General features: G+C 43.3%; 1 protein-coding gene across 1 annotated transcript; it reads left to right on the forward strand.

The window, feature by feature from the left end:
• The first annotated feature begins 257 nt into the window (after positions 1 to 257).
• Positions 258 to 21,113, forward strand: LOC136421975 (uncharacterized). The gene is made up of 6 exons (XM_066409574.1): positions 258 to 330; positions 5,368 to 5,455; positions 16,098 to 16,369; positions 17,499 to 18,952; positions 19,331 to 19,528; positions 19,939 to 21,113. The coding sequence occupies exons 3-6, from the start codon at positions 16,135 to 16,137 to the stop codon at positions 20,689 to 20,691; spliced, it is 2,640 nt and encodes an 879-aa protein (XP_066265671.1). The 5' UTR covers positions 258 to 330; positions 5,368 to 5,455; positions 16,098 to 16,134; the 3' UTR covers positions 20,692 to 21,113.
• Positions 21,114 to 23,053: the final 1,940 nt, after the last annotated feature.

The raw sequence follows: 23,053 nt of genomic DNA on the forward strand, positions 1-23,053 counted from the left end.
TCAAGTTAAGATTGAAGCAGTGGTCAGGATTTAGACTACATGAAAGATATTGTACATTAGGGTGAGGGACTGTAAGAGGAGTCCGGCCGTCAAAACAGTATTGCGATCTTTCACAATTCACACCACATCTGCTTGGAGATTAACGAGCTACCAACACAGGTTATTCACACTTGATGAAATTTCACCTTGCCCAGAGCGTGCTGCGCCCGGTGTCACGTCTTCCCGATCGTGAGCTGTCCCGACTACGTATACAGGACGAGAATAGTCCGTGCGGCCTTGCTGTATTCTTCGACGAGTCAGGTCGCTTGGCCGCTGTATCAACCTCTCAAGGTTAGATCTAATATGTCGAGACTTCGCTCCAGGAAAATGGGGCAGATTTCTTGGAAGTTGTTGATGTAGTTATGATAATCTGTAGTAAGTATAAAGAGTGTGATCACAGGGAAGACTACGTACTAGGACGGCGTTCTTTTCATGTATATTGGAGACCTCTCTCTTCGCTTCTAAGTGGCATCCAGCCGATAGAATAGCCTTAGACAAGACCAAGGTAAAACCTTTGACTAAAGTCTAGATCTTCTCTTGCATTGTAAGATTTCTGTCTCCTAAAAATACTGGCGTCCCTGTCCCTCTCTCTGCTTCATGTCCTTCATCCTGGTGGTCATATATAATCATTGCTCCCCTTTTTGACTGAGAATCGGATTTTTTCATGGACCTTGACATATTTTTTCACGACCTTCCGCCATTATGTACCAGCCCTGCAGCCAAATAAAACCAGTTTTGTGCACGTTGCAATGCAGGCCGTCACGTTTAGTCGTATGTTTTTGTCAGGTTAAAGTTCACTCCAGAGGTGGTGCCTGTAAGTACGTGCGAAGAGTCACGTCACTTAGTTCTCAAGAATTCTCTGTGCAAATAGATCGTAAAGCCGGAACGGCCAATGTGTAAACTTTGGCGATACGGTGTATGTACGTAGCTGTAAGTTAGCTGATGACTCGTGGAGATTGGTGAAGTCGTCTATTGTTAGAGTATGGTGCGGGGGGGGGGGGCAGCGCTTCTTGTTTCATACTTCCGCCAAGGCGACCTGGCACAAAGGTGTACTCTCCAAGCAGAGGAGTGGTTCCGGCTGGTGTTTTAGGCGTTTTTGTCGGGCTTTCTACTTTGTCATGTATTTTTGGTCTCTATAGATCACAACCCTAGCGGATTTCTAGGATAATGCAGTTATTTTTTTATAGAGAAAAAACATGACAAAGTAGAAAGCCCGACAAAAACGCCTAAAAACACCAGCCGGAACCACTCCTCTGCTTGAAGAGTAGAAAGGTGGTGTTTTCATTAGCGTTGTATAGATATTTGGTTAATTAGTTATGTTTCGCCAACGAAACATATTGTTTTTGTCAGGTTTCTTCTTCTCCTTCTTCTTCTTCTCCTTCTTCTTCTCGTGTCAAATCTTCAAATCGCTTCTTCTCGGTCGTCCGTCGACCAAATTAGCTGAAATTTGGTATGGAGGTAGAGTACATGTATACCCCTAGACCCTTTTAAAATTTTTTTGATATAACTTTTTAAAATGATTTTATCGAGGTCTTTTGGTCATTTTCAGACAAAAGTCGCACATTATGGCCTCCAGTGCCGTGGTGTTGAAACCTAAGGACCTGAAATTTGGTTTAGTTGTGCATTGGATATTTACCCAAAGGACCCCATTATTTTTTTTGGTATACACTACTTCAAAATGATTTATTTTGCAATTTTTTGATGGAATTTTTGGTTATTTTCTCACAACTAGGTCATCCTGTAACATAAGCCCTCCTACACTTCCCCTGTCTGGGAGTTAAAACCAAGCAGATGTGAGGGGGTACCTCTACTAATGGTATTACAGAAAGTTATATGTACCTTATGTTACATGGTACGGATGTTATATTTGAGATGTAGGTACCTATAGGAAAGGTGAATACACCTGACAATTACTTATGCTAATGAGGACCTAATTTGCATAATGTATGCATAAAGTTCTATGTCCCTTACCGTAAAAGCTACGGATGTCATCTTTGAGATGTAGGTACCTTTAGGAAAGGCGAACACACCTGGCCATAAATTATGCTAATGAGGACCTAATTTGCATAATCGATGCATAAAGTTGTATGTCCCTTACCGTAAAAGCTGCGGATGTCATCTTTGAGATGTAGGTACCTTTAGGAAAGGCGAACACACCTGGCCATAAATTATGCTAATGAGGACCTCATTTGCATGATTTATGCGTAAACTTGTAATTCCCTTACCGGACAAGCTGCAGATGTCAGATTTGAGATGTACGTACCGTTAGCAAAGGTGATCACACCTGGCCAGGACTTATGCTAATGAGGACCTCATTTGCATAATTCATGCATAAACTTGTATTTCCCTTACCGTGAAAGCTGCGGATGTCATCTTTAAGATGTAGGTACCATTAGGAAAGGTGAATGCACCTGCCCAAAAATTATGCTAATTAGGACTTCATTTTGCATAATTTACGCAGAAACTTGTATTTCCCTTACCGTACAAGCTGCAGATGTCATATTTGAGATGTAGGTAGCTTTAGGAAAGGTGCACACGCCTGGCCATGACATATGCTAATGAGGACCTCACTTGCATAATTTATGCATGATGTTGTATTTCCCTTACTGTAAAAGCTGCGGATGTCATCTTGAACATGTAGGTACATGTAGGAAAGGTGAAAGCACCTGGACATAACTTATTCTCATGAGGACCTCATTTGCATAAATTATGCAGAAACTTGGATTTGCCCAGGAGTTATTTTGGGACAGCCCACTTCTTGCATGAGGAGTATGGGCGAAACATGCTGAATTTGCTCTTAAAGCAAATGACGGCCAGTCTAGTAAGTTAGTTTTTTCGTAGTTTTTTTGTGGGTTGGTTGGTTGGTTGGTTGGTTGGTTGGTTGGTTGGTTGGTTGGTTCCGACTGGTTTTTGAAGTGTTTTTAGGCGTTTTTGTCGGGCTTTCTACTTGGTCATGATTTTTTTGTCTCTATAAACCACACACCTAGCGGATTTCTACGATAATGCACTTATTTTGTTTATCGCGACAAAAGTAAAAACTTGACAAAGTAAAAAGCCCGACAAAGTTCATTGCTCTCCGCCTCTAAATTACAGTGCTGGGTTTTCAAGTACTGACTACTGCCAAGTACTGAATACTGCCAAAGTCCTGCCAAGGACGAAACCATCTAGCAGGTGAGCACACATGCTCGAATTAAACCACCGCCTTTCGACGAAAAAGGGCCAACAAATAAAGTCTTGCAGTGGAGGTAAAAACGTCAGGTTTAAAATATGAGCGCTTTCAAGTGATTGTTTTATTGGATCTACCACAGTGCCATAACAGTAGGCTGACTACTGGTTTCCTGCCCCATGACAGCGCCCTTTGACCTTTCACCTTGTTTCTCTTCTGCATGGACGCGTACGGTAGCCTTGGAGGTGACCAGTGAAGCGCGAATCGTGCAGGGTAGCAGGGGCTCTGTATGGGGGTCACGACTACACTTCACGGTGGATTCGGGATGACCGACTGCGCTTTACGTTTGATTCGAAATCTTCCCAACACATAACATCGAGAATTCCCAACGTCACTTAAATTTCTAGAGACGTTGCCTTGGAATACATGTTGGAATTATGTAGAATTGAAAACGGTTGATTATTCCTCAGGGAACAACCGTGCAGACGACCCCCCCCCTCCCAGTGGTACTAGTAGTTCAGGTCGTGCACTGTACTGCCGTGAGGTTGGTGTGTCACAAAGGACGACCTTCATTCCTCACTCGGTCGTTTGAGGACAGCAGAAGCACAGTAATTATGTAGTTAAAATCACCTTAACTTGGGCGGTGCCATACTTGTGGTAGTCTGTGGTAGTAAACACCGCTTTTACAAGACGTCTTTAGAGTGGCTCAAGGTAAGGGTGAAGTTTTCGGATTGTTCTTAAGATCTTAAGGTAAACATGAACGGAAAGGTGTCGTGTTTCGCTGTCTTGGAGAAGGGGTGACACAGGTGTCGTAACCTTCTGTTGTCTTTGTTTTTCACTCACGTCTTTTAGAATCTCGCAAAAAAACAAGCAATTCGTTTGCATGTAGCGTGTTGTACTATATAGTTTACACTGTAAATGTACGTGGTTGAATAGTTAGCGATTCTGCTTCCGAACCAAAGGGTTTGATTAGGTGCTGGGAAAGGTCCGTTCTCCTATAAGACGAGACGATACGCTGTTGTCCATTGTCGACTGTCCTTGGCGAAAAGCGGGCAATTTCTCCAGTGCATTGGGCCGAAACATAATGGTAGTCTGTCTTATTGGGACCGGCTGAAATTTAGCTTCGTTTTTAATAAGCTATACGGCGGTATTTGTCCATTTACTGACTACAATTGTAGTCACTACTGGACGTGTGTCGCAGTTTGTGACTACTACCTGTAACCAGCTGATTCTAGTAACGGCCGGTGTTCTCGCATGGCTGCCTTCGGTCGCCGTGTATCTATGTTAACGACCCACACAAATAACTAACTACTTGGTACTCTGTATTTTTCACGAATACGTGTTAAATGTGTGCAGTATTGGTTGGGGTTTGCGGAGCGTCGTTGGGAGGGGGCGTGGAGCCACCGGCCCCGCGCTTGAGGTGGGCTAGCCTCGAGGAGTTTTAAGAACCCGCCATAAATCATTAGGTGTTGCCACTGACCAAAACTTGAACATAACTCGGCTTCGTAGGGAACTATATCCCCCACCCTCCTTTCACGTAGGTAAATCTTGATGCAGAAGTAGCAAAGCCTGCTACTCTGTCTGTACCAGTAGATACAGGAGCGTTTTTTTTCACCGACCCGGCTAAGAGCCCATGGGCGGGCGGAGGTGAAGGTTCCGCCGCCCGTCACGGATGCCGTCCCCCTTGGCTCGCGGAGACTTCTCCGTGTATTTGTTTGCGTTCCTTCCATCCGCGTTTGGGTAAATACTGCCCATTCTTGGAAAGCCCCCTTAGTTAAGAAATATGATTCTAAAAATAGAGAAAAAGGGGTTCTTTGTGATAGAAAAAAAACTAAGGGGGCATGACCGTCTGAGTTATATAGTTTGATAGTTTTATTGTCTCGAGCCATTACCACGCGTCTAGCTACCATATTTAATCTCCAAGCAGATGTAGAACGCCAAAATCGTAACGTTTTAAGCTCGCTGAGCAGCGGGCCTTTCCTTCGCGGAAGAGAGAGCTTGTGAACGTTACGATTTAGCCTCTCTGCATCTGCTTGGAGAATACTTCTCCATGTATGCTGTAATTTATTCCTGCCTGCACTAACTACATGTGTCAGGTCGTAAAACATTCTGCAAGGTTGAAAGGCGAAAGGTTGAAGGCTGGGTTTGTCTTTTCGATGCAGGGTTTCTAAACAGACACATCCAGGGGACAAGGCTACAGCCCAGACGCGCTTGGCCGACCACGACACAACAAGCTGAGGCGAGAACAAGGTGACTATACATCTTTGTCGGTAAAATTCGCCTTGTTATCGTAACTCATCGGCAATGTTCGTCAATTTCCTTAGTTGTGGTCTTTGCCTTATTGGCTGATATGATTCGCACTCACAGACACACACATACACCTACAGATACACGCGCACGCACACGCATACAATCATACAAACACACACAGATAAACACACAGTTCCACACACACATAAACACACACACACACACACACACACAAACATACACAAATACATACATACATACATACACACATACATACATGTACATACATACATACATAGTATTACATACATACCTACCTACCTACCTACCAACCTACCTACCTACATGTACCTACCTACCTACCTACATATATACAAACATACATACATACATGGGAACATGCATAGACATTTGCCCATCTACCGTATATTGTTCACAACTGTTTGCGACCTTGTCCTTGCAATGCCCAGAGTTCGCAAGGGTGAAGGTATTTACCACAAAAGCTCGTGTCGATGGTCATCTCAATCATTTCAATAACATTCCTCAACGATATTTCCTTGCTTTATCTTTTGTTTACATAGTCAAGCACGCATTTTCGAAGCACTAGTAGATACATGGATATGTGTTCTTAAAACGAAAGTTACGATTTGTACAAACGCGATAGAGAATTTGTTCATCTTCTTTTGTGATTTGTGAATTAGCTTTGTACAGATATAACTTTTGACATGCCCCCGATTATCTTCTTCTTGCGTCATTGAACGAAACCTGTTCAACAAGTGGATGCTAAGAGATTTTGTAAAGTCGGCTGACTCACGACAATAGATCACAATGGCCCCTTTTCAGTCCGGATTTGGTTCAACTTAGAACTTCTTTCGCACCCAGAAGCTTGAATCGGAATTCCTACCAAGTCTTTGCTATGATCCGGTCTTTAGAGTTGTTACATTTGTATGTTGATAAATAAGGACATGTTGTTTCATAATTTACGAGCGTGAGGATAGACTGGGTCAGAAAGGGGCGTTCCATTGGACAGGGTGCGTCGAGAAATGTCACGCTCTCTTTTTCGGAAATTAGGCATTTGCGTCCTTTTTTTATAGAAAGAAAATCTTTATCCATGTATGCAAACGTTGGTCCAAATCATCTTACCGAAGACTTAGTTTGAAAAGCTTTGTTTTCTTTTGATACATTTAATTATGGATTAGTGCATACACACGCACACACACACACAAACACACACGCACACACACAAACACACACCAAACTTTCTTTAGTTTAGTTGTTTGGTTGGTTGTTTGGTTGTTGTTGTTTTTTGTTTTTGTCTGTTTGGTTGGTTGGCTGGCTGGCTGGCTGGCTGGCTGGCTGGCTGGCTGGCTGGCTGGCTGGCTGGCTGGCTAGCTGGCTGGAAAAATTCCAGTTCAATGATTTGAACATAGTAGTTACAAGGCATATGAATATACCAATACATGGGGTTTAACTACCGTTTACACTATAGTTTCTAATGTACAAACACTTTATAGTATTCTATTCATCTACTTGTCTACTTGCCTTCCCCAGGCCTGCCTACGGGGTAAGGGATCGACAATAAAAGGAATAATTGGCCAGAAAAGTCGGGAAGGTTAACATCTCCCCCTCGCCTGCAAATGAAACCCTATGGTGGCCAAACTTGGCGATTATTCTCCCTACAGCCGACGAAGTTAGTCTGGTAGAGACTGGCTTGTGTGCATAGTGCTGACAATGAAAAGGTTTGACATCTCGTACCAGAGCCAGACGTGCATCATTAACACCGGCGTGCTTTGTGTGTAACGTTTTACCATCTGGGAGGTTAACTCAGGTAACAGTGAGCAATGGCTCTAGAAGGTCATGGAAAGAAGAAGGTCAAGGAAAAATCAGGACAAGAGTCTTTTCTTTTGCGTCTTTGAAAGTAAGTTTTATGCATGACATTTTCTAAATCTAATGCCTGAGCGCGAAAAAAAAAGATGTCTTGGTTGTTAACAAGGAGAATTTAGTTTAGAAAGACCACAAAACCAGTGCGCATGGGTTCATCCATAAGATTTACTTGCTGTGGCCTTAAGTGGATACTAGTAACTCACTGGACTGCGCCTAAATACACCAAATTGTGAAAGGCATGTGCGCCGAATTGGTCATCTGAAATTGCGACATTTTTTTGTATGTTTATTTTTTTTCAAAATGGCGGAAAGAGGCGCAATCACTGAAATTCTTTTTGATTGATTGTTATCATTATACATTGGTTTTCAAGTTCATGGCAACATTGACATTTTTCAATGAAGTTAACCTGTGTCTAATTTGGAGCCGAAACAGTGTGAATGTGACATGGGCGCGACCGTTTTGTTTGCAGACGTATTCTACCCGCGCGAAAAGTCGCAGAGTTGTCGCAAATAGGCGCAGTCCAGTGAGATACCCGCTTTAGAGCTCATTCATGGCGCTGTCAAAACAACAGCGCTGAGACTCGATATTAAACATGAGAGCAGTTCGGGTGAAGGTGTTAATAGACCTTCTGTGCGGTTTGGCTGATTTGCGCTGTTTTCTAATTGCTCGTGTGTTCTTAAATTAGTTAAAATCCTCCCACACCATAAGGTGTATACTGTAGTGCCCATCCCCGTTTCATAGCCCTGGGCCACACTGTGGTGCAATCACTGCAGCAGGGGGCTAGTCCACTGACAGTGGAGTATGTTTAACTTCCATAGTGTTTCATAAGTATGTACAATTTTTATAAAGTATTTGGTATGACTCAATGCGCCTCTTGTCCAGAGGTGTCCTACCCGGGAGTTGAACTCGGGCCTTCTGGTTCCAAGTATTCAGAAACAGATGTGGTAATTGACAGAAGCGCAGACAACTACACCACGGGGACACCCTTGTGATTTTACATAGCCAAACTTAAATCAGTATGCCAACGTGTGGGCAGTAAAAAAATTGGGCTATAGTGAAAATCCCAAATCAGCGTCCCCCCATACCCCCACCCCCCCGACTCATACCCCCCCCCCCTAAAAAAGCGCCGGGTGGCCGCACCTACAAAGTCTGCGCAGGAGGCGACCCTTAACCGGTTTTCTTTTCTGTGAAGCCACTTAAATCTACTGATTGTCAAAAATCTATCACTCGGTTTGCTTTGCTCGCATGCAGCGTAGTTATGTGAAATTATCTCATTATCTATAATTAAGTTAAGGTCATAGATAACAAAACAAAGGCTTTCTTCAGGCAACACCATTGTTCCTAGGCATTTGACTGACGTACTACCTTCTTCCCGCGGGCGTCAAGAGCGCAATTGAGTGCATGTAACAGGGGTACTATTTGAGCTAATTGCAAGTACTACTTTTAAAGCTTTCTTCACTTTAAATCAAATACGTTTCTTTACACGACAAAGTATAAAGACGAATACCTCTATTCTGATGGCGGATGATAATCAATAATAGTGATGATACGCCAAAAAATTGACTCAAGCAACTCAGACGTTTCAGATAGCATCTGACGGTCACTGACGGTCTCTGACGAAAGATAGCGGATGCTATCTGAAACGTCTGACTGTTTCAAAATCTTATCCAGTCGTTTGAGTAATTATTTTTGGCGTATCTTATTACCTGGATGTCTAACCTTCATCAACGTAATAGTGATTATACCATGTCATAAATGCAAAGTCTGTGTCGGTGCATGTTTGCGAAAGAGCAGGGACAGTCAATCACAGTAATAAATCATACCTTAGACAATGGAACAGTATTATATGTAGACAAGCAAGATATTCTTTCGTCTCTGAAACTAAGAGCAGTGCCATTTAAATCAACTTTCTCATTAAAGGAGTGGACATGGATCTGTTTGAATATTATCCGACCTGGTACGAAGTTCTCCATTTAACAGTAGTTATCCGGGAATGACACCAAAGAAGACAAATGCCCATCTTTGTCCTGTCCGTCTTTACAAGAGAACCAGCTATATGTTATCAGTTTGAGTATCAGGGAGCCTTAGGGAACAATGTCCTTACTTGACGTTACCGAGCGAAACAGGCATAGTTGTAACTGAAGCAGTGGTGCAAGCTTCCAGTAGTGCCGTACTTACCATATTCCAGCATGGTTCCTTCAGACCCTTGTGGTGCTTACTTAGTGACACATAGGGCAGCACGTTTCCTTGCTGTTACTGTAGCAGGGATATAATTTTACAGGGAGGGGTTGCTAGACATGTACAGCTCCGCGAACATGGGAACCCCATTTTACGTCCCTTTCAAAAGACGATATACCTCTAGTTTATTCAGTTAATGTATATCCAGTTGTGACTGCAAAAAACTTGAAAAAGTTTTCCGGTCCAAAACAAATTCGCGAATAAAATGATTTTGAATGGATTAATTTGGAACTTTTGACAACTCTTATTTCACGTGTGCTGCTTGTAACACTCTTGTGTTGTACTGATTTAGGCCACCCTGCGTTAAATTTCGGGATGACATACCCTTGGCATCCTAAAATTGATGCGACCGCACGAAAAAAAACGTTTCCTAGATTTTGACATTTATGTTATCAACTAGGGGTGGGTACCGGTACCGTGTACCGGTACAAAACCGGTATTTCTTAATGGACCGGTCCAACAAAAACGGTCCATAGAAAATCAGTGGACCGGCCTATGGACCGATTAGAAAATTCATAGTACCAGGCTACCAGCAGGCGGCCACATAACTGGTCTAAGAAAATACAAAACAGCAGATTTAACGAGTCGTTTAAGAAGACGTTAGCTGTGAATCATATCTAGAAACACTTAAAGGATGAGTAAACAGACGGCGAGGAGAGTAAAGTTATAATTTTGAGACAAAGTGCAAACCTAAGAAATTATATCGTTCCAGACATGACGTTTGGAGACTTTTACGTGTGTCTCGCTCTCCAAAATATGATGTACTGCGACACTACTATCATCAGGTACAGGTACAGGTCCGGACCTGGACCTGACCCTCTGGACCTGGACCTGGACCGGACCTGAATTTTGTGTACCGGTACCCACCCCTATTATCAACCCAACTCTGCCCAACCCAACCGAACATAGATAGCATAACAAAATGTGCAAGTATGACTAAATTACGTGTTCAACAAAATACACAATGCGTAAAAAATTCGTTTATTATCGATGACATTCCTTGAGCGCTCTGCCAAATCGCTCGGTTGCAGCAAAGTTGTCAACGTGCCACACGACCAGTGAGATACCGTAAATGCATACATATTTGCGGTGGTTTAATTTTCGCGGTTTTCGCGGCGACCGTTTCACCGCGAACTTAAAACCACCGCAAACATTTTTGTGCAATACTGTAGCAGTATGTGGCTATAGCACTGCCGCGAACTTAAAACCACCGTAAACACTCCATTTTCGCCTTAGCGCGAAATAAAAACCACGCGAACTTAAGTGCATTTGCAGTACCCGCTTAGGGCAACGTTGTCCTTACTTGACATAAGCGCATACCAGACGTCAGAATTGAGGTTACAATGCGTGATAAGTATCACTGGTTACACATGGGAACTTTCGGGTCGTCTTGAGGAGTGATTCTACGTTTTAAACCAACGTACGCGGCACCTTTTCTTACAGGTGAAATTTATGTTTATCAACTGTATGTTCTAATTATAAGATATCCATAAATGATACATTGTTGGTTGTCGGGGCTTGCAATACTAGCGCGTACCTGTGCACCTATTATGTACACTATATTTGATGTTTAAGCTAGCGTATCAGTGACTCACAAAAACAGGCACATTCAGATTAATACAAGAGAGGGGAACGTTTGAAAATAATTTTCCTGTTGTTGTGTATGGGGGAATGTACGGTAAAGCTGAATGGAATCTTTCTTGGATCTTTTTTTGTCTTAAAACGACCCTCGTGTTGCTTGACTACTCCAGAACTCTGGAACCATACCATCGGGGGCTCCCCGATATCCCTACGGCGCTGGGAGTAATGCTCGCCCGCCCAGACAGCTTAGTCCGCTCGGGGGTTTACGGCCTTGGATTAAATTAGTTCACCTAGGGTGGCGGTGGAACTCTCTATGGCCGCTAAAGTAGACAGGCTGCGAAATTCTATATGGCAGCTAAGTAGACAGGCTGACAGAAAAGGATCAATAAAGCAGACTGGGCCCTGTAATACACCCCTAAGCCGACCCCTAGAGATCGGGACCAGGCTACTTCTCCGGTGGTTTGTAATAGTAGACTTTAGGTTTTAATGACTTTGTCCTGAAATAACCCAAGGAGGTTAACCTCGTTGCTCCTCCCAAACCAGTACGCCTGGCTTACCTGACAGTGCTTTTCAAAAGGCGTGTAGTAAAAGTTGTTTGTCTAATGTCGTAGTGGAAGTAATCGTTGCTTTCTTTTTCACTGAGATGCAGGAATTTACGTGCTATGTGTAGAAGTTGACCGGGCTGGCACAATGGTTATGTTCCGCGGACAGTCTGAAATGCAGAAATGTTCGCGGTTTTCGCGGTGAGCTCTTCACCGCGAACTTAAAACCACCGCAAGAAATTTTGCCCTCCTACCCCTTCTCTGATTGAAGAATTGCCTGCTATATACAGTGTACAGTATTCTACTATATTTTTCTAGTTCTAGTGTGTGATGTTTGCCCAGGATAAGATCTGCACACTACATGCAATACTGTAGTATTCTTATTTGTCTTAGATACCATACATGGCGATATGTTCGGTCGAAGGTGACCGCAAAAATTTTTCAAGACAACATTGACAAGTAGATTTGAGGCCGTACACTTAGCTATTTTTCTAGGTTTCTGACTGGCTATATATACGTAAAGCCGCCGGTGTTTCTATAATGTGACTGTAGCGCTACTATTGTTTCAAACGCGAACTTAAAACCACCGCGAACACGCCATTTTCTCCCTATACTACCGCAAAATTGAATCCCCGCGAACATTTCTGCATTTACAGTATTATGAACACTGTGTTAAATCTGGCATATCGGTTAATCACAACATCAGAGAGTAAATACTACTTTTCTTGTGCAAGCGAAAATGTAATGATTTAGATTGAAACTTTCTTGGATATATTTCCAATATAGTCCAAACCTGGATTCAGTAACCACGCAAGGGACTGAGGAAAAGGGTTGCTCAGGACAGGGTTGGGTTAACTATGTAAAAATGGACAAGACCTTTTTTATGTTACGTTGATGAAAGTAAGACATCCAGGTAGTAAGATACGCCAACTATAATTACTCAAGCAACTGGATAAAATTTTGAAACAGTCAGACGTTTCAGACAGCATCCACTGTCTTTCGTCAGTGACTAACGATACGACTGAGAACACCAGGTTTTATACCAAAACTCTGAATAGATATGTTAATGAGGTTAAGACAACTGTATTGTACTAAAACAACAGTAGCTAATTGAACCATTGGCATAAAACTTTATCTTGAATTAATTCTCTTTAAAAGGCTACTTCAAGACATCCTAAATTGTCTTAACCTCATTAACATATCTATTCGGAGTTTTGGTATAAAACCTGGTGTTCGCAGTCGTATCGTTAGTCACTGACGAAAGACAGTGGATGCTGTCTGAAACGTCTGACTGTTTCAAAATCTTATCCAGTTGCTTGATCATGAGTGATTATAGTTGGCGTACCTTTTTAATGTTGCTTGTGACTGGAGGTGGTTGCCTCTGCCAGGTGGTTGCTAAACCAGGTTTGACTGTACAAAAGTGTTACCCGACCACCTGTGTGGTTCAAGACAGGGTATTGTCCCAGAACGACCTACTTCCACACGAGGGCACAGTGCAACTTGTCGGTACCTTTTTACGCCCCCCTCTCACTGGACACACGGCATGCTGGCGGCGTCGCTGCGTCCTAAGCTGGCTTTGTGTTACCCTTGACTTTGTAATAGGGATATTCTGCAAAACGTACAGGTACGACCAGAAAGACAACAAAACACACAAAGCTTAGAAATATTTATTTTTTGTCGATGAAATTCGTTGAGTACTTTGTCAATTCGATCGGCCGCAGCGACGCCGCCAGCGCGCCGCGGGTCCAGTGAGAGGGGGGGGGGGGCTTGAGTGGTTCAAGACAGGGTATTGTCCCAGAACGACCTACTTCCACACGAGGGCACAGCGCAACTTGTCGATACCTTTTTAACGACTTGTATAGTAAAGGTTGTCGTTAGTCGTAGCGAAAGTAATGGCTATTTTGTGTTTAAAAGGTTGGAAGAGTGAGCAAAGTCCTGTGCACTTATCAATTATAGACAAGGCTCATTGGAAAAGGGACGATGAATGCTACCGTTCTTGTGCATTGGGTAATAAGAGAAACTTCTATGAAATCTTTCTTTATTCGTTCAAATGATAACACGCTACCTGATAACTTACTTAAAGAGAGGCTGGTAGTTTTTGGACGATCCTGTCCTGAAATGACCTATTTACACACGAGCGCACAGTGCCCTTTGTTGGTGCTTTAAAAATGGCATGTAGTAAAAGTTGTTTGTCGTAAAGCTGTAGTGGAAATAATAGCTATCAACTTCCATTGACATCCCTAGAAGCTAGTATCGCTGGAATTGTCTGGAGATAGAAGGGTATACTTTGGAATATTACCATTACTTTCGTCACACTGTCGATGACATTCGCCCGAATGTAAGGATCGCCAGAACGAAGGTCACCGAATTGGAAAATCGCCCCAGGGCCGAGCGCATGTTTTGCCTGCATGAAATTTACCCTGTCACATTGGACAGGGCTCGGTCACCTGCGAACATCGGACGATCTCTAAAAATCACGCAGTGACCGCGAGTACACAGCCCGTACTGCTGCCTAAATGTTCCTTTGTAGTTATACCCCGATTCCACTAGGACGGACCTCTCACGGCGCGCTCTCTGCGACCTCGAATTTATCAGAGCGCTCAAAGAATTCTATAGATGAAAAGGGAATCTTTTTAAACTTTGTGTCTTGTTGTCTTTTCAGCCATACTTTTACATTCCAATTATGAAATCAAGGATTAGACAAGTTGAATTTAGGTCGCAGCGAGAGCGACGTCTATATAGTGGAATGGGGGCCTTATATAAGAGTTCACAGACTCATCGCGCGAGCTATTTTCCTGTGTGACACCGTCTTCAGAAAAATAGGCTCTGAGACGGGCCTTAAGCCCCCCTCTCACTGGACCCGCGGCACGCTGGCGGCGTCGCTGCGGCCGATCGAATTGACAAAGCACAAACGAATTTCATCGACAAAAAACGAACATTTTTAAGCTTTGTGTGTTTTGTTGTCTTCTTTGTGGTATGTATATGTTTATGATGATATTCCGATTATAAAATCAAGGGTAACACAAATCTAGTTTAGGACGCAGCGACGCCGCCAGCGTGCCGCGGGTCCAGTGAGAGGGGGGCTTGATATTCCCAAATACGTACCTTGTGGGGGGTGTCTCTTACCGATTGCGTGAGCTATCCGTACATACAGTGTTATGGTTATAGTGGGAGCGGTTACACGGGATGTTTATTACACATGGTGTAGAGAAAGCTGTTTGTTTTGAACATTGTTTTGTAGCAGGATATGTCTGTTTTACCTACAGAAGATCGCCATTCAGGCATACAGATATAGACCTCACGGGTCCTGAAACCAGCCTGACTAATACAGATCGCGGTTATCTCCGAGTAAATTTCTCGTTAGCAACAACTTAACTCCCGCCCAAAACTCCCGGTATGACTGTATTGGCCGGGAGTTACAATTTTGTCATGCCACTGGAAGATTCGCTTGGAGATTAAAATCGCGCTCCTAGCGGCCCGCCTAAATGATTACAGTAGTAGCCCCAGGCATCGAGTGAGATGTGACACAGGCTACCCTGAAACGACTCTCTCCCAAACAAGCGCACAATGCAGCTTACAATTGCCACTGTTTTCAAAAAAACATTCAGTAAAAGTTGTTTTAAGATTAGCATAGATTTTAGAAATAAACGGTTACAACATGGGTTATGCATGGTTAAACATGCGTGTCTATGCATATATGATTAATGGTAAGAGATTTATATAATATACGGATAAACCAGGAAGGATAAACAATGCATAGATCAACATGACAAGCGTGACCAAACTTTGTGATGGTTTGATACTAAAATGTAGGATATAATTTTAAGAGGCCAAGCAGAAAGAGGAAAATGACATACATTGTTCCTATGCGCTTTGGAAATCACAACTTAGCTAAGTGTGCATGTGTGTTAGAGGCATGATTCTACCATTTGCCATGTATTTTCTACCATTTGCCATGTATTGTATAATATATTTGACCTCGCGTGACTATAAGGATTATCAACCAAGTGTTTGGGTGTTTGGTTATACCTTGAATTTGGCAGGTAACTTTGGTTTGTACGTATAAAAATGCCACACGCAAACATATTTGGTCTGACTACTAAGGTTCATCCGACCAACGTACGTTAGTCCCCAGCCAGAGGTTATTCTCCTGCTTGTTTTCGACGTCGTTTAAGGTGTAATTGTCTTCTATCTCCTCAGCTTTTTTCTGTGTTCTGGACTAGCAGGTAGCAGCGGACTAGCCTTGGTTGGCACTTACCCAGTATACACAAGGAAAAGCTTACAAATTAGAAAGCCCGACCAACAAAAAGGATGATAAGATAACACTCCCGACAAAAACGCCTTAAAGGACGTCCAAAACAAGAAATTAAAGTTCTCTTTTTAATATTATATCGCAGATTCCCAAACTATTGGATACCCGGAGTGACAACCAAGATGGCGGCGCGTCGGATCTGCGGGCTCAGCAAGGACGTCACGCTCTCCGTTCTTCCCAGACTGCACTTCGACGAGCTGCTGGTGGAACTGCGCAGGCGCGAGATCGACGCGCGGGGCATCCTGGTCCGGGTGCTGAAGGGAGTCATGGTCCTGGAGTATCAAGAACAGGAGGAGTATCTAGCCGAGGGCGAGACGTCTTCCAAAACCTCCTCTATTGGAGACCATCAGAGTGCAGGTATCTAAAATGATATATAAATGATATTATCAAGCCTCATTGATGTATTTTCTATCTATTCTATTTTCTCGGCACATTTGTTCCAAAGATGGATTCCTAGCTGCATAAACAAATCAAGTGAGACTTGCAATAAGGGAAGCTGGAAAATGAACGTTCATCATTGTCATCATCATAAATGATCGTTTTTGCCGATTTATTTTTAGCTATCAGAAATCTGTTCATGTTTTTCACACTGATGACAAAAGACAAAATGCTGTGTATATACTGCTTCATTGTAGCAGGAAAGTCCCCCAGCTTATTTTCGGATAGCCACATGGAACAGTCCAACGGCACCAATATAATGGGCTAGCTTACTACTGCATTGGCTGTGTGGTCTAAGACCTATAGAAACGGAGATAGGCACCGCACCCACCAAAATGGTAACATAATAAGATATACAATACAATAGTCTCTGAAGCAACTAGATACGATCTGTAAACGGTTGGACTCGGACGTTTCAGGTAGCATCCACTATCTTTCGTCAGTGACTGAATAAGTATGACGTCTAACGTGGTATCTAGTTTTGGTTAACTACCTGCTGCACTACGGGTTCTTTTCAGTCGCTGCCGTAAAGCCCCGGTCACAAATAAGAAATTCAGCTCGGCCGACGTGTTGGCGAGCTTCAAATGTGCATTTTCGGCCAAAGTACTTCCGACGTTCTGTCAATTACGCGGGCTTCGGGCAATTTTTAAAAATAAAAGTTGATCTAAACATTGCTCTTTTACCAGGTTAGTCGATACTGACTTCGTCTATGTCCAAGAGATGGTACCATCTAATGGGGGATTTTTAGTTTTTAGTGTTCGACGGATGTCGCCCGAGATTTTCATTGGAAAATATGGTCGACGCTCGCTCGGGCGATTTTGAAATTCGGCGAGCTTCGGGCGATCTACATGTACACAGTCGGCCGACGCTCGCATGAATTGTGACGCTGACTTAAGAGATCGGATGCTATATGCAACGTCTGGCCGTTTGCAATTCTTATGCAGTTGCTTGAGTAACTTTTGTCTTGTGGATTTTAATTCAACATATGGTGGGTCGCCTCTTACAATGTCCCGCTCATGAGTTGTTTCCTATCTGTGTGTGTATACAGGTCCGGACGATTTCGCGATGGACGACGGTGACCCCAGCCACAGCGACCGGCGCTTGTCTCTCTGCACCTCCTCCCCGGAGCAGGGGTACGTCTCCATGGAGATGGACACGTCACCGAAACCGGAAATGACGCAGCCCAACTCCGAGTCCGATTTCGTAGGGTACAGCGATGCCTACTCCCTCGACGACAAAACGCAAGAAACTAGTCCTATGGACGGAAAACAGACATGTCAGAGGAGCGACGGAAGACGGTCTAGGAGCAAAATGACACAAGGGGAAGATTGTTCGGACTGCTACGGCATTGTCATTTCTTCGACCACGTCTTCCGGAACGGGGTTATCCCGACAAGGTTTCACCGCCGACACGGCAACGGTTGGCGGGATGTCTGAATTCTACACGGCTCCAGTCCCGAACAACCACGCACCCGAGCCGGGACGGGATCGGGGTTCATCAACAAACCATCCGAACGCCAAGGACCAAGCATCACGGTGTTTCACAGGGGAATCAAGAGAAGGTGGAAAGAGGTCGTTTTCGTCGCCAAACGCTTTTCTGTCTGCCGATCGTCGTGTTCATGAAGCGACGCGCCCCAGTGAAAACGGTACTGTTTCATCTGAGGGGCCAGGCAACACACTAAGAGTCACGAAAAGTGAAGAATCAAGGGCTGACTGCATGGATGGAAGCTCCAAGGAAACGCATCGTTACCTTGACAACGGTTTGCCCTTGGTCAACAGACAGAACGATGCAGGACAGAACAACACAGCACGTTCAAGGGAAAGCGAGACAGAACACGGTGGCCGTCCAAGCAACAACACGGGGGTCGCTCAGACAGCGGGGGGTAGCAGGTGCAGCAGTCGTGAGAACGGTGACGTCAGGACAAACGACGACAGCCCAGCACGTCACAATGACGCAGCCATGAACGACCGTTGTCACCATGGTGACGCTGCTCACGACAGAGTGAGGAACGGTGACTTCCAGGAACAGGGGGGAAATGGGAACGCCACTTACTACACTGCAGCCAACGTGACCGCAACCATGGCAACGCAGGGCGAAAGACACGCAACGGCACATAGTGCGACCACAGAACGATATGGAAACCAAGGAAACGTTGTTTACAGTTCCCATGCCAACGCTGTTCTACACCGAACGGACAGTGAAGAAACTAACGCCACGCTGCCTCTCAACGGAACGGATGAGCAGCACAGTGGTAGCTATGACGACGGTAACTATGACAACGGCGTGTTAAACCTTACCACCCGCAACCCTTTCGAGAATGTCCGTATCAAGGTGGAGCCTGTCGACGAATTTTCTGAAGAGTTCGGACAAGTGAATATGCAACATTTGTCAGGACAGGTGGAGGGTCGTTACCAGGCAACAGCATCCCTGTCAGCCAATCAAGGACCTGACTGTACCAACTCATCCATGACGTCACAGGCGGGTGGAGGTACCACTGTGCTGGTAAGTTTTCATTATATGTATTTTTTACAAAGCTGTCATTTCATTGTCTACTTCAGTCGTTATTTGTGTAACAAATAAGTCGTCATTTGTGTAACCAATGATGTTTATCAGGTTGTGTAACGGATAATGGTTATCAAGCTAATTGGATGCGAACGTTCGGGACGATGTTTTCGCATAAAACGAGCAAGGAATTACTTTGCTTTTGATATTAATGTTGACTTTCTTATCCATGGTATCGTTCTTCATGTTTTCGAACATTAATTTTGTGTTCTGCTTCAGGGCCATGATGTAACAGAGACCTTATTGGAGGGAATATCGTATTGTTTGCTTTCTAATCCAGAACCCTTTTTTCACGTTTCTGTATGTGTTCTACTCCAGAACCAAGACAAGACACTGGACAAGTTGTGGAAGTGCCCACACTGTGGATACACGACTGTGCACGGGGGTGCCGTGGGAAGCCACCTGCGGACCCACGCCACGGCGGAGTGCCCACACGTCTGCTCCTACTGCACCTTCAAAACCGTCACCTCTGAGTACCTGAGCAGGCACGTGTACAGCGTGCACATCCTCAAGCAGGTTTGTTTATTGTTTGTTTATTCGCATATATGTACAATTATGAAAAGATTGGCAAAAAAGAAAACATGCAGGGGGGGGGGCAGAAGCCTAGGTGGCTTTTCATGGGCCTCCCCTAAACTAGACAATGGGAATTTTTACAAAATTATACATAATCAAAACTAAGCAAAATTAAGGAAAGAACAAATTAAAATTTTACCATAAATCCTAATGAAACAAGTGGAAAAGAAGAGGAACTACAAAATGAATAAGTAAATAATTAAATGAATCAATAAATTCATAATAAGTAAGATTACGCTATATAATAAGTGTGATTTCATTATACATTATCAAATTACCATTTACAATTTATAAAGAAATAGAACAAAATACAAAATAATAATCATATGAATTATTCTGTCATCAAATATCAGGTCAGGTGTCCGTTCTGCCGCTTCGTATCGCGTTCCACCACGGCGGTGGAGAACCACATGGTGAACTATCACTGGGAGCTGACGGTGTTGGACGACAACTCAACTCCCGGGATGAGAGGAGAAGGAGGGACCAGCCCCCTACCGCGTCCCTCCCCCAAACGTCTGCATTGCTCGCACTGCGCGTTCACGGCTTCGAGACAGCTGGAGATGAACATGCACATGTTCCTACACGACAAGCCGTTCGTCCACGTGTGCCGGTTCTGCGGCTACAGGACCGCCGAGAGGCCGAACTACGTGCGGCACCTGCGGATCCACGCGGGGTTCCGCCCGCACAAGTGTCCGTACTGCCCCTACAGCGCGTCCATGAAGCACCACCTCAACGACCACATCCGCACCCACACGGGAGAGAAGCCGTTCTCGTGTAGGATATGCGACTATAAAGCCGCCTTCAGGTCCAACCTGGCGCAGCACATGAAGAAGGTGCACAAAGTCGTGGACAAGTTCAGGTGCCAGCAGTGCAGCTATACGACCATCTGTCAGCAGAGGCTGACCGCTCACATAAAACAACACGACAAGAAGGAAGAGTTGAAGAGGAAGTCAAAACAACAGACGACAAACGATAGCGACACACCGACGTCAGAGACAAACACCAATGACGTCATCGCGCCAGAAGTAGACGCATGCGCAGACGAAACTGTCCCGTCATCAGAGATGACGCAAGAGCCTGAAAATCAAATCAACACAGATAGGTGATTTTCAAGGTCAAACTTGCTAAGAATCACAACTATAGAAATGGCTATAGCAATAGTGTACACCAAAAACTGTATTTGAGTAATACAAATAGATATTTCGTGGACTAACATTGCTAGGATGATATCCTTTGCCAAAGGCTCACACGAAACCCACAATACATCAAATTGTCTATACATTCATTTCATTACGAATTGTGCAAGTTTGATGAAACTGCATTGTTTCACATGACATCAAGTATCACTGATTGCCCACAAGCATGTGGGTTTACGTTATATGTACATTCAGGAACACTCCAATTACCAAAAACTTTGTGATATTTGACAGTCGACTGTTTGGACATTGTGGAAACAGTTCTGTATAATAATTATATGTTAACGTTAAAGGAGTACCTATATACAAGGAGGCTCTTTTCTGGAACTCCGCAGTATAAAACATAGGGCTTCCAAAATACGTCCTTGAGATTTGAAAAAAGGGCTTTCCAAACACTCAGTGACCGCCAATGTAAGCATGAAAGTTCATCTGAGTTGATAAAGTACATAGAATAAACTGTTCTCCAACTCAAGAAATTTCACTCACCGGGATTTTCACGGGACGGGGGGCGGTACCCACTTCCGATAACCTTTGACCCAGTGCTGACGTCACACGTGCGAAATCACGCGTCTACAGCACTTGGGTCAAATAGTTGATGAAGACCAAATGATTCGGTCGAAAATTCAAGTGAGTGAAATTTCTTGAGTTGGAGAATAGTTTATTTCTCATTATGACCACCAATTTTATCACATTTGAACTTTGACATTTGACTTGTGGATATATAATCATCGTATCTAGATAGGTGGAATACTTAAACAAGGTCAGTAAATGCGCAGTGTGTGCACAAAGTGTGACGATAGAAATGTTTACGGAATAAGTATTGGTAATTTCAAATGGTTATAGATTGATATGGTTGTTTGGGGCTTATTTTGTGTAAAATTGCTTTGACAATCTGAATTTTTGTAAAGGAAAGTCTACAGAAATGCAGCATATGATTTTGCCATTTTTGTCAATTCCAGGGTATATATCACGTCTGACATAAGATATGTATGATAACTATCTATAGTGCAAGCCAGTAAAAGTCAGCTTGAGTTAAGGTATAGCAATTGGTTTGATTTGCAATTGCTAATACTGATTGTATATCTTTATAGGCCAGTGGTAATGCAGTGAGGAAAATATTTGTATATACAAGCAGATACGGACATATAATTGGAAGGAAGGTAAATACGTAGCAGGGCATTGCTAGTCATATTTTTATAACGCTGTTGCTTTTTTGTGCACCTTCGGAACTGAATGGTTTAATTACATACCATGAGGTTTGTTTGCAGCTGGGGAAAATTATCTTATGGGAATGAAAAAAAATGTTCCACACACCAGAAGCGCAGGAACTGATGACACGACAAAACATGTGCACCAACATTTCCTTACGGGTACATATCATGGTCCCTCCTGGCTTGTCCCATATTTTACAATATGATAATCTAAATTGTTTATATTTACAATGAAGACAAGGGCTACTTTGCACAGCATACGGGGACCAAGTAATGCAAAGAAGACAGAATAACTTCGGATACACACCAAAACAAACAAACAAACAGACCTTAAACAATACCTCCGTTTAATCGGAGATAAATGAAAGCATAAGTAAGATTTCAAGAAGAGCAAGCAAACATTGACAGCATGATGTTTCCCGAACGTGCAAAGCGATTTCGTCACCATAGGGGGCGCTGCTGTACATTAAACTATAGTTGTTATATATGATCAAGGAGGTTTGATATGATAAAGGATTGAAATCTGTCCAATACGTTCAATGTCAGTAAGAAGTTCTACAGTAGACAGAGGGACCATCTTCTATACAAAAACACGTCTATATAATGCTTCTATTCCTTCAATACTTCAAACAACAAATGACTTTTTTTAAAGTTATAACTAAATGAAGGCTGGAATTTTGTTTAAACGGGTGAAGCAGTTGGGATTTCAGAGAAGCAGCTATGCTAACATGAATCAACTCACTGTACGTATGATGATATGGGTAAAACGGGAGTTAATGTTTTTAAACATGGTTGTACAAAGTTTTGAATATTTTATTGGCAGGAAATGTTGCTTCACATGTGAATGGAATAAAATATTGGTGTACCAGTTTCGTCTCGATGGCAAATGACTCGCATGTATGCACGCACACATATTAGTATACTCACATTATACAGCTGTCTACATATCTTTGTCTATATGTAAATCATTTTCACTTTCTAAACGACTCTTGTACCAAGAACAAATTGTTATTCAACTGATCACTTAGAATACGTTGAATAATTTTATAACAAAGTTTGAT

This window comes from Branchiostoma lanceolatum, chromosome 16, assembly GCF_035083965.1.
Source record: "Branchiostoma lanceolatum isolate klBraLanc5 chromosome 16, klBraLanc5.hap2, whole genome shotgun sequence".
Taxonomy (NCBI): Eukaryota; Metazoa; Chordata; class Leptocardii; order Amphioxiformes; family Branchiostomatidae; genus Branchiostoma; species Branchiostoma lanceolatum.

Coding starts and splice junctions, on each gene's coding strand:
- LOC136421975 (XM_066409574.1), top strand. CDS start 16,135: ATGGCGGCGCGTCGGATCTGCGGGCTCAGCAAGGACGTCACGCTCTCC. Junction 16,370..17,498: donor TGGAGACCATCAGAGTGCAG/GTATCTAAAATG, acceptor GTGTGTATACAG/GTCCGGACGATTTCGCGATG. Junction 18,953..19,330: donor GTGGAGGTACCACTGTGCTG/GTAAGTTTTCAT, acceptor GTTCTACTCCAG/AACCAAGACAAGACACTGGA.